The sequence below is a fragment of the Numenius arquata genome, chromosome 7 (assembly GCF_964106895.1).
Source record: "Numenius arquata chromosome 7, bNumArq3.hap1.1, whole genome shotgun sequence".
Lineage (NCBI taxonomy): Eukaryota > Metazoa > Chordata > Aves > Charadriiformes > Scolopacidae > Numenius > Numenius arquata.
In genome coordinates, this window is record NC_133582.1 from 60834271 (window position 1) to 60850545 (window position 16275).

At 40.8% G+C, this 16275-nt stretch overlaps 1 protein-coding gene across 2 annotated transcripts in view; it reads left to right on the plus strand.

The window, feature by feature from the left end:
- Positions 1 to 16275, plus strand: part of ICA1 (islet cell autoantigen 1) — a 67218-nt gene that overhangs the window by 41075 nt on the left and 9868 nt on the right. Inside the window, exons 8-13 of one of the 2 annotated variants that reach the window (XM_074151094.1) lie at positions 525 to 650; positions 840 to 938; positions 6782 to 6876; positions 8898 to 8947; positions 12610 to 12672; positions 12823 to 12864. In XM_074151094.1, coding sequence (XP_074007195.1) covers positions 525 to 650; positions 840 to 938; positions 6782 to 6876; positions 8898 to 8947; positions 12610 to 12672; positions 12823 to 12864 — 475 coding nt within the window. The remainder of the gene's footprint in view (positions 1 to 524; positions 651 to 839; positions 939 to 6781; positions 6877 to 8897; positions 8948 to 12609; positions 12673 to 12822; positions 12865 to 16275) is intronic. The other variant, XM_074151095.1, reaches the window with a different exon arrangement.

Sequence of the window (16275 nt, forward strand, 5' to 3'; positions counted from 1 at the left end):
TTAGAAGGAAAACTTGAATGAACAAAATTTTTGTAGCAGTTCAAAGTTATTGAAGTGCTATATTGTCAACTTTAAGGTCTGACAGTGTAATTTGTCTCCTGCTATAGGTACATGGAGATGTACAGGCACAGGTGCAGGGACATTATGTCGTAAACTTCTAGTTCCAGATTTGTTGGTCAGGCTTTGAATTGGTATTTCCGTAGAGATACCAAAATGAATATGTTTTCCAAATACTATCTTCTCAGTATATATTTAATGCTAATATTATTCTTATAAACAGAGTTCCCTCACTGGATATATTAGAAAAATAGTACCGTAGAAGATAGTAAGAGCCATATTTTAGCATTTATCAGCCTGCCATATCGTAATTTCAGTGGGATTGGTGCTATAATAAAGTTCTGTATAAATTTTAATCAACTCTGTTCAGTTGTCTGATTTCCCTAAAAGTTGCATTAGTTTGCTCTTTCATGAAAAATGGAGAAAAAAAAAATTCCCTACAGAAACAATTGTCCCTTTGTTTGAAGGTTCAAGCTCAAGTGCGACACGCGAAACTCAACTTTGACAAACTGAAGACTGATGTCTGTCAAAAAGTGGATCTTTTGGGAGCGAGCAGATGCAACCTCCTTTCTCATGTGTTAACAACATATCAGGTATCCAAAGAAAACGTTGACCTCCAAAAGAAAGATTTCCTGTTAATGTCTGGGTTTTTTAGAGGTTACCATGGCAATATTCAACTGTAAGAACATGTAACTAGTATTGGAGGGGAGATGCGACATGTGCACTGAAAGCAGATTGGTGTCAAAGCTGACATTGCACTGAAATTCTGTCCTGCTTTACAGACAACACTTCTTCACTTTTGGGAGAAAACTTCGCACACGATGGCAGCTATCCATGAAAGTTTCAGAGGTTACCAGCCATATGAATTCACTATGTTAAAGGTAAGGAATATATCAATATCTTTGCCCAGCGATAACAAGTAAGAAATCATACAAGAATGTAGAAAGCAAACATTTATATTTTTGTCTGTATATTGGCTGACAATTTTATCCCTGTCCTGTCTTTCCATTTAAATACAGGTTTTCTGTTTAATGTACTTCTGGCTTGTAGCATCAAAACCTGTGTGTAGAGTGCAGTGACTAAGGAATATTTCAAAGGAAGACATTATTCAGGGCTGCACTTAAGTATGTGTTTAAGTGCTAAGTGGGATTGTGTTCAATTATTCCTAAAGAATCATAAAATCAAGCAGAATTAGGGATTTACGTTGTTCTCCAAAAATCCTGCAAGCGAATTAATACTATTTTGCCTTTGCATCTCTTTTTAAACACTCTTTAAGAACACCTTATTGGACTGAATATGAGTACATGGGTGCTCAGGGTTCCCACACTTGTACTCAGATGTTTTAACCCTTAACTGCTCTGGGAAATACTGTTTTGCTTGACTAGTGGTGTTTGCTGAGCCTTTGTAATCTTTAAAAATGGAATATTTGCAATATCTGACTGAAGTGTGAGTTCAGAGCCTGGCCAAGTATCTAGAAATGATCACTCAGCGCTGTGTATTGTCCTGGTCACACCTGCCTCTGCGTAAGGTGTTGCTTTGCCGTTGCAATTCGGGGTTCAGAAGAGGAAAGGGAAAACAGTGACAAAATTCATTAACTTTCTAGTTATCCCCATAGAGATCTTTGCCCCGTAGTTATTTTATGCAACGTAATAACTACCTCATTGCCTGATCCTATTTGCATGGGAGAAAAATGCCATTTGTCTGAAGGAGATCTGAGGGAAGGATACCATCGGGAGAAGAGTGAGGAATGAACAGCCTGGGGCAAAGCCACTGTTTGTTTGGAGAGACAACCTGGTTTGTAAATGATTACAAGTTGTAGCCTCAATCCATGAAACACTCGTGCATATGACACATAGAAGTGGAAGTTGGGCTGCTTTATGCTCTAGAGCCTGTGGTTGCCCCAGAGCTCCTGGAAAAGAAGCACCTGAAGGTATAAGGTTTAATTCACCCCAGACTAGCAGACTTGTCTGTACATAACTATGCTGTATTTAAATTTGTTTTCTAGAACGTGGGTTGGGAGGGAGCAGTTTCTGAACTTTGAAGTGCAAAAAGAGCTTGTGGAGACTGTAACTCCTGCAGCTCGAAACATGACAACAGACCAAACGAATGAACAAACTTCAAGCTCGGTCTCTCCTGACCGAGGACAAAAATAAGAGGAGGCTCATAAAATATTTCATCTTACCCAGGCTCTGAAGAATCCTGTCTTGCAGAAGTCCTCATTTGCTATGAAGTTAATATAACTCTAAGCTTCATTCATGCATAGCCCACATCATGGAAGATAGGTTTTAGCCAGGGATTATGTCCAGATTTAAGCAGGAGAGAGTTGGCCATAATTATTTATCTTTCATTGCCGGCAGCAAGAACCATGCTGGTGGGCTCTTCTCATCGCTTCCTGGTGTTGGAAGGTTTCTGAGGAATTCTTTCTCTTTGCTTTGATACAAACCAATTTCAGTCTAATTTGTGTAGGTAACCTATATTGTTGCTGGGTATTTATTATTTATTCTCTTTTTTATCTAAAAATGTGATTACTTGAACAAGACGTACGATGTTTCAAAATGTGCACTAACTTTTGGACACCTTGGGGAGAAGCTTGGACAGAAAATGCACCTGTTCTGGAGTGTGAAGTACCCTTGTGATGGAGGATGAGAGAGATCTGGGGATGCTTTTTGTCTTTTGAACTTCCTCTTGTGAAAGATTTCAGTATAATCTAAGTTTGAAATAAAGTTGGGAATCTATGATGAAGAAATACAATCTGTATTGAGTCCACACGTGTGTAGCAAGGGCTCCCTTGAAACAAAAAGTAACTGTAAAAATGGTTGTGGATATTGTAGTGTGTTTAGGATGCAGCCTAACTTTGTTATGAGAATCTTAACCATTTTTACTGCTGGCCTCCTGCACTGAAAAGCTGTGATTTCCTGTTTTTGCGGTGATATGTACGCTGAGAAATGATGCTAATCAGGAGGTAGTTTTACACTACAGAATTTCATGGAAGTCTGTGCTTTCAGAAAGGAGCTGCTTGGGAATAAGACTGCTACTGCATTTTAGGATCATTCTTTCTTCCATCTCTAGAGTGTAAGATTATTTTTCTATACCAAAGTGAAGTTTCCTCCACACGCTCTTTTCCCCCAGTTAGTAGTATTCTGTTGCCTAAGAAAATAGGTGTCTGCTGCTACTTCAGATGCTGCCGTAGCACAACTCACTTGCTTTATGCAGGAAAAATATACAATTAGAATATATAATTGCTTAAAGTGTACATAAAACATTTCAGTGTGCCCATGTCTATGTTTAGTTGGGGGTTAACCCCTTTTAGAATATTTTTCCCTGTCTAATATCTTAAGAGGGGTCTTTTCTAAAAGAAAATTTTGAATTTGGTGCTTGCAAATCGTTTTTGTCTCTTATGATTCCAGTTCTGACACTGGCAGCTTATTTTTGCTCATACAAGTCATCCTGCTGAATTAAACAAAGCATACGTGTATGTAGGAAACTTAATATTTGACTTAGATGTAGATTGTCTTACAGAAAAATTAGAAGGCACTACGTACTGGAAAATTACTATTTGTATTTTGTAGTATGAATATATTCATGTACCAGGTTTACCTCAGGAAAGAGACTCTTAAAGGCCTCTCAGGATTGTTTCTGGAAAGCAAACATTGTCTTTAGAGATGTTTGCCAAAGTCCCGTAATGAAAAGCAGCCCATTTGTTTTCTTTGCTTCAGGGTATATGCTGAGAGTAGTATAATTGTGCTATTGCAGCTGTATTTCCTAACTGCAAGTTTTATGCTTGATGAAAGATGGTTATTAATGTGCTAACAACTCCGTGTATCGTGATGTAAAAGTATCCCTTACTGTATCCATTGCTGTAATATCAAAGATGATGGGCTGCTGTTTTGGTAAAGCCTTTAAGGTTTCATTGTCTTGAAATTACCATATATCAAATGAAGTGAAGTTTATTTCAGGGGCTAGTTTTCATGAATGATACCTCTTTCTAATTTCTGTCTCTGTTTATTTGCCTTAGTTAATGAATATTTAGTTGCATTTTTTACATTTTAATGCAATAATACCAAACTTCCTGAAGAGTTTGTATGAGCCTAGAAATAATAATAGCCCTGGGAAGGGAGTTAAAAGGTGTAAATCTCAGTGCATCTGTTTATTTCTGTGCGAAGTGGAAGGCTGCTGCCTGGGCTGGTTTGGGGAACTCTGTCCAAACGGGTACCACACCACTGGTGCCTTCTGCTGTAGCCTGGTGTCCTTTCTTCTTTCTGTTTGTTGCGCAGTGACTTTACTCATAGACAAGATTGCCTGATATTTTATATCTCTAGGGGGGTTTGGAGTCGGTTTTTGGGGGGTTTTGGTTTGTTTGAATTAATCATAGACTCATCGAATGGTTTGGGTTGGAAAGGACCTTAAACACCCCCCTGCCCTGGGCAGAGACACCTCCCACCAGACCAGGTTGCTCCAAGTCCCGTCCAACCTGGCCTTGAACCCCTCCAGGGATGGGGCAGCCACAGCTTCTCTGGGCAACCTGGGCCAGGCTCTCACCACCCTCACAGCAAAGAATTTCTTCCCCAGATCTCATCTCAATCTCCCCTCTTTCAGTTTAAAACTGTTCCCCCTCGTCCTATGGCTCCCCTCCCTGATCCAGAGTCCCTCCCCATCTCTCCTGGAGCCCCTTTAGGGACTGTTCATCTCCATGAGGAAATTCTGAGTCTACCTGCTTTTCTTCTTCCCTTTCAACTCTCCCCCCAAATGAAACCTATGCAAGTTTTTGTCTCCTTTGTGGTGTTGCACTTCTCCATATGTGTCATGACATCCTGAGATGTCTTCCTAGCTCCTGGAGCTGCCCGTAACTCTGTTGCTTTGATTCTTTCTCAGTCAAGAGGAAGCGCTTAAGTTGTCCAAGGCACGTGGGGGGAACTGAGCTCCTTGTCAATGCTCCAGTGATTTAAGTGCAGAGGACAGGTTTTACACGTGGTCCAGATAATCTTGGCTTGACTTGAAAGCAGCCCAGTTGTAGGTGGAGGAATTGTCTAAGTGAGCAGCAGTCAGGCCAGGAATGGTGCCGGAGCTGGAACCAGAAGTAACTCTGCAATGGAGGAACCCCTTGTCAGCTTGGATATTTAGTCTGTACAAACAAAATATCATCGGGTGGCTTTTGGTTGTAGAGCCAGAGAAGATGGGCAGAGTGAATGACTGTGAACTTGCTCTACTGGTATGTATGGTCTTACCCTGATTTTTATAGTAAAAGAGAAATGGTGAAGCTAGGAAGAAAGCTTTCTAAACACGAGAGGGATCCTACCTTCAGTCACATACTGGGGCAGCTCCCAACAAAGTCTATGTGAGTCCGCACGAGCAACCAGCCGAGTGCTGTGAAGTTCTACGTTGGTCTGCTCTGAGCCACCCAAGTCCAGGGTGTTCCATCCACCCAACTGAAGGGTGCTTGTTTTTCTCTGAACTCTGTAACTTTATAACCTTGTTTAATCACTACACTTCCTAGATGATGAGGCTTCTTCCCTGAAACAATTAACGGAATATGAGTTTCATTTCTACACATGCTGACAATAGGGATTGCATCACCATGGGTTCTTGTTTAGAAAAGACTTTACAATGGCTTTTTAACACTCAGTTTTATTTCATACCCATCCTGCAGATCTTTTTTTAAATCTGTTTAAAAAGATACCTCAGTTTGTAGTGTACATCAGGCTGTGGAGTAGAGGCAGGCAGGAGAGAGAAAAATAATTTCATTATTTGCTATCAGAATTGGAGGGAATATTGTCTTAAATTAAATTCTAAATTGAATTAAAATACAGTTGGTGATTTTTAACAATTTTTATCATCATCTCCATTGAAACCGAAGCTATATTTCAGAGCTATATTTATTTTTCTAATACAGGAAATGGTAACTGCCATTATTATCATGCTATTTCCTTCCCAAGGTACTTGTGAGCTCCATTTCTATATGCTGTTTCCGTGGCTCGATCACAGTCCTTTAAATATGGATTTCCTGAAACGCTCATGAAGGAAGTATCATAAAATGTAGTTCCTTAAAGAAGAATGCTGATGTCTTTGTATTTTTCTTGGTGAAGATGCAGAGTATTTTACTTCTGATAATTTTCTTTGGCTTGTACGCTCGGGCAGTACTTAAAGTTGTTCTGTGTGTTGTTCAAAACCATGTCACCATCCTTCCTGGGCCTCTGTGCTGCTGTGCTTAGTGACAGGCAGAACACCCCAACTCTTGTACCATCACCTTCTTTTGACTCAGGATGTCTGCAGTGCTCTGGGTGCTTGTGAGAAATTAAGTTGTGGTATTGGATAGAAGAGTAACTTACTGAGAGGAAAAAAAAATACACAACTGCAGAATATGACAGGTCTACCAGTTTGGTTTCTAAAAAAAAGGAGGAGGGAAAAAAAAAGGCAAACCCCCAAAATGGCAAAGAAACATGCTTTTAGTGCCTGCTTTTAGAAATATCAGAAAGAGAACGTGAGTGTAGAAGTAGCCAAGAGTCACCTTCTGATTTAAAGTGTGTTCACGTGACTCAATTTGAATGAGTATCTCCTAACGTTTTTATTTTGCTTGTTTGAGTCAGATATAATTTTGATACAGCTCAAAAACATTCTTCCTTAATTTATGTAGGTTCTATAGTTCTGTTTTGGCCTTAAATGGCACACTTTTGCTTCCCTGATTCTGTTTTGTTTTCTTCTCTTCTTTTATATTGTTATGATTTAGAGCTTACAAGATCCTGTGAATAAATTAACAGAAAAAGCAGAAAAGGAGGACCTGCAGATTGAGAGCACCGGCTCAGTACAAGATCAGCAGAGTCAGTAAGTCACATGGCCTATATATTTAAATAAGTATTTTTGTCTCTGATGTGCTTTCTGGTTGCTAAAGTCACCGAACATTTATAAATGGAAATACAGACACAGCTATTCCAATCACACTAGCTAATAGTAAGCTTATTACAAGAATTCCTGAAATGTTGTAATGTGCACATGAAAACTAATAAAGCTTTTAATTTCACCATAAAGTTTAAAAAGACCCGTAAAACCTTTATATGTTTTTCATCTTTCTGAGCTGCCTCTTTATTTTCCAGCTTTTGCTTCATTTTTCTTTAGTAAAAGAAACGGTAAACAACCACACATGGGGGAGGATGTATGAGGATTGTATTTCTCCCTTCAGCAGCATCTCCTTTCACCTGGGAACAGGATATGGATTCCTGATTGCTGCGAGCAGCGATTAGTTTTTGTAACTTATACAGCATCGGTTAGTAACCCAATGAAGCAGGGGGTACTTAGTAAAAAGTACATCCAAGCGAGCTGATGCGATCGAGGCTTTGAGTTACCTGTAGCTCCGAGGTGAGAGAGACTTATGAATGGGCTGCCATGGGGAGAGGAGAACAGGAGAGCGAGACGCGATCCCTCCCCAACGGGGACCGTCAGGATTGGGTTGCGAGGAGATGCGACCTCCATATAATCCTGCTGCCAGCTGTTGTTTTGACTATCCCTGGTTAAACGAAGCACCCAGCAGAGGATCAGTTGTCCAAAAGCAGAGAACAGCTTGACTGATAATTAATGGATTTTGCTCGGCTGTTTATAATAATGGATTTTTAAAGAGTCCCGTTTTCCAGTCCTTTTACTTGTTTAGGTTCAGAACCACTGACCAAAACCAGTTTATAAACTGGTCAGGTTTGGTGCTAAGTGGATTAGAAAGGACTAGGCCAAGTGCCATTTGGCAGGTGGTTGTCTCTGCAGCAGTTCCTTGAATCTGTTACATCTCATGTGACAATAATAAAAAATGTCATAAACTACTGTTTTCCTCAATGTTGAATATAGAATTCTAGAATTAATGCATGATTTATGCAAGATGTGTGCATTGGCACCTGTCATTAAATGCCTCAGATGCATTATCGTGTTTGTACTTGGTTTTATTTATGGATTACCTTTGTCCTTGTGTGTCATAAAACCGAGGGGAAAAAATATGTCACCATTCTCTGTCTAAAACAAACCATAAACAAACATCTAGAAGAATTACACAAAACCAAGCTTTGAAAATCCTCATGAACTTGCCATTCACAGTAAACATTCATTATGCTAGAATTTGGCCTGAATCTAATTTTTCTCTGCTCCCCAAAAGCCCATCCTCAAGAGCAGGGGAGGTGGCTCCTCCTGTCCTGTCACTACAGGGTGGGAGGAATGTGTCCCCTTCACCTTCACGTCAGCCTCGTGGCTGCTTCGTTCCCTACGGGGTTGAATGGCTTTACACAAAATAATAGCATTAGAAAGTACATAGCCTTCACTGAAGAAACTACTTTTGTATAAGAATTGCATGTAAATCACAGCTTTTTTTTCTGTCAAGAGGGGTTTTTTTGTCAACACTGATGATTTGGTTTTTTTAGAAATCAGCTGACGTGGGACAAAACTCACCTGACTTGATTTTTAACTGGTTGCTGTTAAAAAGAGAAGCGCAAAGCAGGCTTGGGGTTTTAGTGAGGTTTTTTGAAACAGTTGTACCTCCTTCTTGATAGTTATGAAAGAGCAAATCTGGAAAAGCAGAATCCGCTGTACTTTTCATTACCAATATTTAGTTAGATTAAAAATGGAAGGGTGGTACGTTTTGATAGTTGGTCTTCAATCTAATTCTGCTTTTCAATAGACCCCTGCCAATGGGACAATAAATGTTACCAACAGACCAACACATACAGCAAATGCAAGAGTCCATCTGAATTAACTGTTTATTTGTTATCGATATGATTCTGTAATGATGGGACCAAAAAGAGAAAAATGTGTTATTATTCTACAGCCTTAGAATTATTTTCTCAATTTTTTTCTCTTTTTTTCAAATTAAGGTTGATTTCATTAGATGAGGAGAGCCATACCAAGGAATCAAACTATTCAGGTATTTTATTTCATGTTATCACAAGTTCATAAGTGCTGTAATGCAGATTTTTTTCATTTTTGTGTATTTCATAAATGTTTGACTTCACCTGGCAAATCCCCATAAAACCTAAGGTGGGGAAGATCTGTTAAACCCCATCTCATATGTTCTGTCCCACCGCATTTCATTCAGTTACTCTCAGATGGGTCAAATAGTTTGTCTTCCAAAGCATAATTCTGATGTTGGGCACGTCGTCAAGGAAAGGATCCACAGGTGAGCAGGCGTTGGGACAAGGAAGGTGTGTCACGTAGCTTGCTAGTTTATTCCACCGATTAAACGTGTACTCTGTTAAAACCTTGATGAATTCGGTGGAATTTCTGCCTAAAAGTTGGGCAAAGTCATACTCAACTGCTGCCGATGGGTGATTATTACCCAGTGACACAGCCAGACTCCAACTGGAGTTGACATAATGGGGGAGGCAACAAACAGAAGCCATAGGAAGGGAAATTCTGATTAAATACTACGAAAGAAAGTGTTCATGGTGAGGGTGGCAAAGGCCTGAAAAAAGTGCCCAGAGGGGCTGTGGAATCTTAATTCCTGGAGATCTTCAACACTTGATGGGACTCGTCCCTGGGAAACCTGATCTGACTTCATAGCTGGCTCTGCTCTGACAAGAGGCTTGGACAAGGTGACCCTCAGAGGTCCTCCTAGCCTAAATAATGCCACGGCTTATAGTATACCTTCTTCTACTAAATCAATGGAGAATCCCTTTAATATGTAGCTTTTTATCCTCTGTAAAGGTACTTTAAAAGGTACTACATTAAAATCAAGACACCTCTCACATCTTCATTTCAATAGACTAACCATATTGATGTCTTGAAGACACCTTCTCTACTTCTTCTTTTTTTAAGTTGCTGTTTCCATTCTATTTTCCAACATCCCTTGTAAAATGTGAAATATGTAACTGTACAAGCCATTTCTGATGTTGGTCTCCCCTATCATGTTTCTAGAAAGTAAAATCACATTTCTGTTTTTGTATTCAAGAAAGTTACCTCATTTTGCTGCAACATCAAGTTAGAAGCTCGTGTTTGAATTTGTTGCTTATCAAAGACTCAGTTCCTTTTAGTCAGAGCTTTCCAGGACTCATTCTTCCTTTCTGCAGCATGGCTTATATTCTTTATTCCTAGGAATATAACTTACCACTTAGTGGTATTAAATTCTCCCAGCTCTGACTACAGAAACCAAATGACTGGCCCGAACGACCACCTCTAATAGTCTGTTAGTTGTTTGCACATGTTTTTTTCAAGAGGGATTTTGTGTTTACTTCCAGATGACTGCTAAAGCCATGGGATAGCGATGGATATAGCACTAAACCTCGCAGATCTAAACTAGAAACACTTCTACTTTGCAATTATTTCTCCTAACAACTGCTTTCTGACATCTGTTAGTTGTCAGGTCCCTAATCCATTCAATATGTTCGTTATAGATATTATGCAGTGCTAACTTTTGAGCTGGAAGGCTGCGCAGTGCAAAGTCGAGTTGTTTCTAAACAAGTATCTTTACCAAAGAAAGCTCATAGTTTTGTTAAAGAATGAAATTAGTTGGATTTTTTTAACTAGGTCTGTTTTCCAGGAAAACACCATTTATTTAGAGACATGGCTTAGTGATGGTTTTTGTCAGAGCTAGGTCGATGGTTGGACTAGATGATCTTAAAGGTCCCTTCCAACCTAGACAAGGTTATAGGAACATTTATTATGAATTTATTATGAATTATTTTCTGAATCGTACTGAATGGGATTCAGTGAGTGTTTTGCCTAGGAGTACTGCTGAGCTAGCAGCCCAAAGTTACCTACAATTACTTGAGTCACCCTGTTAATTGTTGTTGTTGTTTGAGTGGGTTTTGTAATAATGACATGATATTAGGACATGTCCAGTGTTTTGAAGTTTCACCCATTTTGCAGTTAATTAGATCAGCTATCTCATTGACGAGATATTTTAATATTCTTGGATACAAAATCTGACGTATATTTTCTTAGCAGATGTTTTCTAGAATCTCAGTTACTGATGGGCTGTAAAATATTTCACCATCGTCCATAATATGAATACCTCATTCTGTCTCTTTCTCCATCACCCCTAAAAGGAACTGAAGTATTTTGGAATAGTTCTGCCTGTTCTGCTAAATTTTTCCATTTCCATACACTAGTGGGTCTGTGCCATTGCTAAGATATTTTCTTTTCCTTAAAGTACTCTGTACAGACTGAAGTAATACTTTATAACTTCCAGTTTTTTATCAATTGCTCTGAATTTTCCTTTAAAATGCTGTGGGTGTCTTTAAGATTGGCTCCATCATGTTTACCACAGAATCAGGGCAGGCTTTCAGCCATAAGTGGGACTTTTGTCGTTACAGAATTGTGGCAATCCATAGCCCATCTTTCATGAACTCTTGAATTCTTTCTTATTTTTTCCCCCCCCTTCCCAGTTAATTTGGTGCTGGGCTGATCCCCTCTTGCGTTGCGCATTGCCCTTGTGTGGAAACATCATGTATATCCATCCCTACGTGTCTGTGCCTCTCCTGTCTATATAGAGTGTGACCAGATGTGACCATGGGTCCTTAAATGACCAGCTGATTCTAGCGCTGGTGGCATGTTTCCACGCCATTGTACTAGTCAAAGCCTTGTTAAAATAATATGATTAAAACAGTAAGCAAGCTGTTCTGTTCCAGTTAGTTCTGAACACACCTTGAAGTTTTGCCTGGAAGGGTTTGGCAGTCGATTTTTATTCCTCTATAGCGCATTTTTGTGTGCTTTCCAGCCTCAAGCTTGAGGCTTCCAGCAGATCTACCTTCCAGTTCTGGCAATACTTCATTCACCCTTAGAGCTACAGACATAGTTATGTAGGAGCTAGATTTCCTCAACAGTTCACGGGGAGAGAAAGGCATTTTCAGCAGGTAACTCACCCCTCCTGTTTTGCTACGTATCTTAAATGCAGTTAATCACCTGAGGGAAGTGTCTCTCTCTTCACAGATAGATGGAATCTAGATGATTGTTTTGACTCTGTATCTAACCTGAGAAACTTGCTCAGAACTTAAGGTAGTTACAGTTGGGGCAGGGTGGGTTTTTTCACCCCTGATAGTCTATACCCTCAGCTGTACATCTTCCCTCCTGTTGGTCCTGGCCCATTTATTTCCCCGCAGGAGAGGAGGTGGTGTCACTTTTATCCTGACCTGGCGGGCTCTGGGGGAAGATTCCTTTCCCCTAGTCCCAGAGTTGGTGTCATCAGGAAGAACATATTGTCAAGGAAGGTGATTGAGGGAGTGATGAGACCGCACTTTTGTGCTCTCTACTAGCCTTTGCAAATACAAGCTTCTAGAAGAAGTGTCTGTTTCTGGAGGAGCGCAGGGACCTGCCTGATTCTTGCCATTGCCTCAGTTGGGTGCGCTCAGCTTGGAGATGGGCTGGTGTCTCAGGTGGTGATTTAAAGGAAGATGCCCCTCAGGTTATTCTTTGGAAATTTGCCTCACTTCTTAGAAAAATAGGTCTTACATCTTGGGTCTTTCCATCCATTGTGGCCAGGTTCATTTTAAACACGCATACCAACAGCCATGTTGATCCCACAGTGATGTTGTTTGTAAGCATGGTCTTATGCCAAGTGCGATTTGACATGTTTATGGATCTTGATTTCAGCTGACAATGGCAAGGATGTCATACCCGCCTTGCAAGGAAATTGTAACCACAAGCAGAACTCAGGTGAAGAGACTTAAGAAAACTACCTTTAGATGTGTACATACCGATTGTCGGTGTTCTGCAGATCTTCCTTTGTTGCTTTGCTTTTTTCTTTTTTTTCTTTTTCTTTTTTCTTGTTTTTCTTTTTCTTTTTTTTTTCTTTTTTGCTTTTAGGTGCCATAGATGACTTACTAGACCTGCAACCTGAAGAAAATGGTATGAAACATTTGTGCATGTCTGTTTAACCTGCTTTTCAATTACAAGCACCAAGTATAATTTTAATCTTAGATGTTAAGTGTTTTCATAATCCGAAAGGTTGATGTATTTCTGAATGAAATTATTCAGCTGCAGTATTTAAACAGTGTTAAAGGAAACTCGACTTCGTATACAGGCAGAGGTGCCATTCCTAATGTTATAATATGAAGTAAACCTTCCTGGGGATAAAATGCACTGTAACAGGCGATTCAAGGTTAGGTATCGTAGAATGAAGTAGGTCCCACTGTAAACCTTACCCCTCCTGTAACGTTTCACGAACTTTTCTTTAGGGTTCATTAGTTGTTGTATCATAACCCTTGGCAATATAGAATCATAGAATCATAGAATAGTTGGAGTTGGACGGGACCTTAAAGATCATCTAGTTCCAACCCCCCTGCCATGGGCAGGGACACCTCCACTAGAGCAGGTTGCTCAAAGCCCCCTCCAACCTGGCCTTGAACACTTCCAGGGATGGGGCATCCACAGCTTCTCTGGGCAACCTGTTCCAGTGCTTCACCACCCTCACAGTAAAGAATTTCCTCCTAATATCTCATCTAAATCTCCCCTCTTCCAATTTAAAACCATTACCCCTTGTCCTGTCACTACACTTCCTGACAAAGAGTCCCTCTCCGGCTCTCCTGTAGGCTCCCTTCAGATATTGGAAGGCTGCTATGAGGTCTCCCCGGAGCCTTCTCTTCTCCAGGCTGAATATGCTAGTGACCACAAGATTTTATATCAGGAATTTATGTATCAGAAACAAATTATTTTTGTAAGAATAAGACTTATGGGAATAAGTCTTGTGAGGAGCGGCTGAGGGAGCTGGGGGTGTTCAGCCTGGAGAAAAGGAGGCTGAGGGGAGACCTTCTCACTCTCTACAACTCCCTGAAAGGAGGGTGTAGCCGGGGGGGGTCGGTCTCTTCTCCCAAGGAACAGGCGATGGGACAAGAGGAAATGGCCTCAAGTGGCTCCAGGGGAGGTTCAGATTGGATATTAGGAAAGATTTTTACATGGAAAGGGTTATTAAGCCTTGGAATGGGCTGCCCAGGGAAGTGGTTGAGGCACCATCCCTGGAGGGATTTAAAAGACGGGTTGACAGAGTGCTTAGAGACATGGTTTAGTGATGGTTTTTATCAGAGTTAGGTTGATGGTTGGACTAGATGATCTTAAAGGTTCCTTCCAACCTGGACAATTCTATGATTCTATTCAGTCCTCTTAAAAAAAAAAAGATATGAAAGAACTGGTGACTTCTTTCAGCCAGATAGTTAATTAAATCTGCTGTGCTGTTCTCATATACACGTGAGAAAACAGTCTTTCATTCCAGGCTCTACTGCTGTCCTTATCCTTTCATTAGAGCAGTGGCAGCCCACGGGGATGTGCTGTTTTTTTTCTAAAGGGTACCGTTTTACCCTGTAACATATGAAAGATCGGACCAAAAGTTTTATATTGAGTTTTCTTCTGCAGTAAGAGTCTTGCACATAGTTTCTCGTTTGCCCTTCACTCATTTATGAAGAGTGAGTTAAAAAAAAAACCCTCAACAACAACAAAACCAACTGTGGCAACTCAAAAAGCAAGTAGTAAATCAGCAAAGAAAAAAATCCCTTTATGCGGTTTACTCCATCAGACTGAGAGTGTTATTTGGGGTATTTAAGGCCCTGCCTTCGTGGTGGGGGAGGAAGGGAGCATTTGCAAACACCTCGACTTTGGATTTGTCTCTTGCGCTGTGGGGAAATTCCCCATGTGGGGAATCACCCATGAAGGGCAGAAACAGGGAAGGGTCCTCAGCTTCCTGGGCAGAACCTGTGGATAGGTGAGGCAGTGATGACTTCTTTTCTGTGGTTAATAAAAAAGGTCAGTGAGTGTCTGATGGTGGCTTTTTTCTTCTGGTTTCCTTCTTACTCAGTTCGATTCCTTGTTGGACCTTCTTAGTGGAGATACAGATAATGCAGACAATTATTGGTCATACAAGTTTAGCTACGTCAGTTAGAAGGCTTTTTTTTTTTTCTTCTTTAGTCAAATAGATAAATCAATATGAAAGGAGTTGTGGGACGGCTTCATCAGATAAGGATGGTTATGTTAATATTACAATATCAGCCACTTCCCCTAGTTTTACACACTAGCTAGCTTTAGCCTCAGGAATATTGTATTATTTTCAGTGCAGCAGTATAGTTAGAGGTGTTACAGGTGAACACACACTTTGGTGTGTGTTTCAGAAGGAAGTCTTCATCCTGTATTTCTGAGCATGTATCTTTGTAAATATTTTTACTTTCTCTTCGCATTTAATTTTTTTTAAATACCAGCAAAATGAGGCATGTTTGCAAAGGATTATGAGCATTGCTAGAGGCTGGTTCGAACAACTACAAAAAATAATACAGTGACATTATTTTTCCAGTGTTTTATCAGGATTTTGTGGGTTTTTCTTGTGGACATTTAGCAACCTGGTCTAGTGGGAGGTGTCCCTGACCAGGGCAGGGGTTGGAACTTGATGATCTATAAGGTCCCTTCCAACCCAAACCATTCTACAATTCTATGATTTATAAGGTTAGGGGCAGCATGTGCAGACAAAAAAAGGATGTTGACTGTGAAAATGGGCAGTGAAAACAGAGAAACAGGAAGAGAAGTAATAGAAGACTTTATGGGTGAGGTGAGAAAGCCCCATATCATTCTAGTAATCTAGCAGAGACACCGCAGGAGTAGTATCTCGGTAAGCAAGACTGGTTTGAAGATAACCTTTACTGCAAACAAGGATAGAACTTACTGCTGCTTACTCGAGGCAGCCTGAGCACAAGCACCACCTTTTCCTCCCCTGCCCCGGGTGCCTCGGCCCTGCAGGGAGACCAGAAAGGCTGCTGAGACAAGAAACGTGTCACTCCTCTGGTGGTCATACTCGCTGCCGCTCTTCAGATGTGAAGCTAGATGTTGTACTTTCTCCCCCAGTGAAAAGGAGACTCCTGCAGTTGGGATACCCATCCCTGGAGGGGTTCAAGACCAGGTTGGACGGGGCTTTGAGCAACCTGGTCCTGTGGGAGGTGTCCCTGCCCAGGGCAGGGGGGGCAGAACGCAATGATCTTTAAGGTCCCTTCCAACCTGAACCATTCTATGATTCTGTGATACCCAGATGAAGCAGAGTTTTGCTCTGAGCTGTGTTGCTGCAAAGCCTTTGTTCCCTTAGAGTAAATGTCATTTGTGGTCAGGTACAGTGTTGGCGTTACGCCTTAGCAGATCTGTCTCTAATGATGCTCTCTTTGCAGCTCCCCCCTTAAGCCCTCCACCTTAACGAAGGGGCCTCCTGAAAGCAGCTTTGAGATGCTGGTGCCCCGTAGAGATCAGAGTCCTTAAGTCCTTTTGAAATAGAAGATGTCTTTCCCCTGTGGA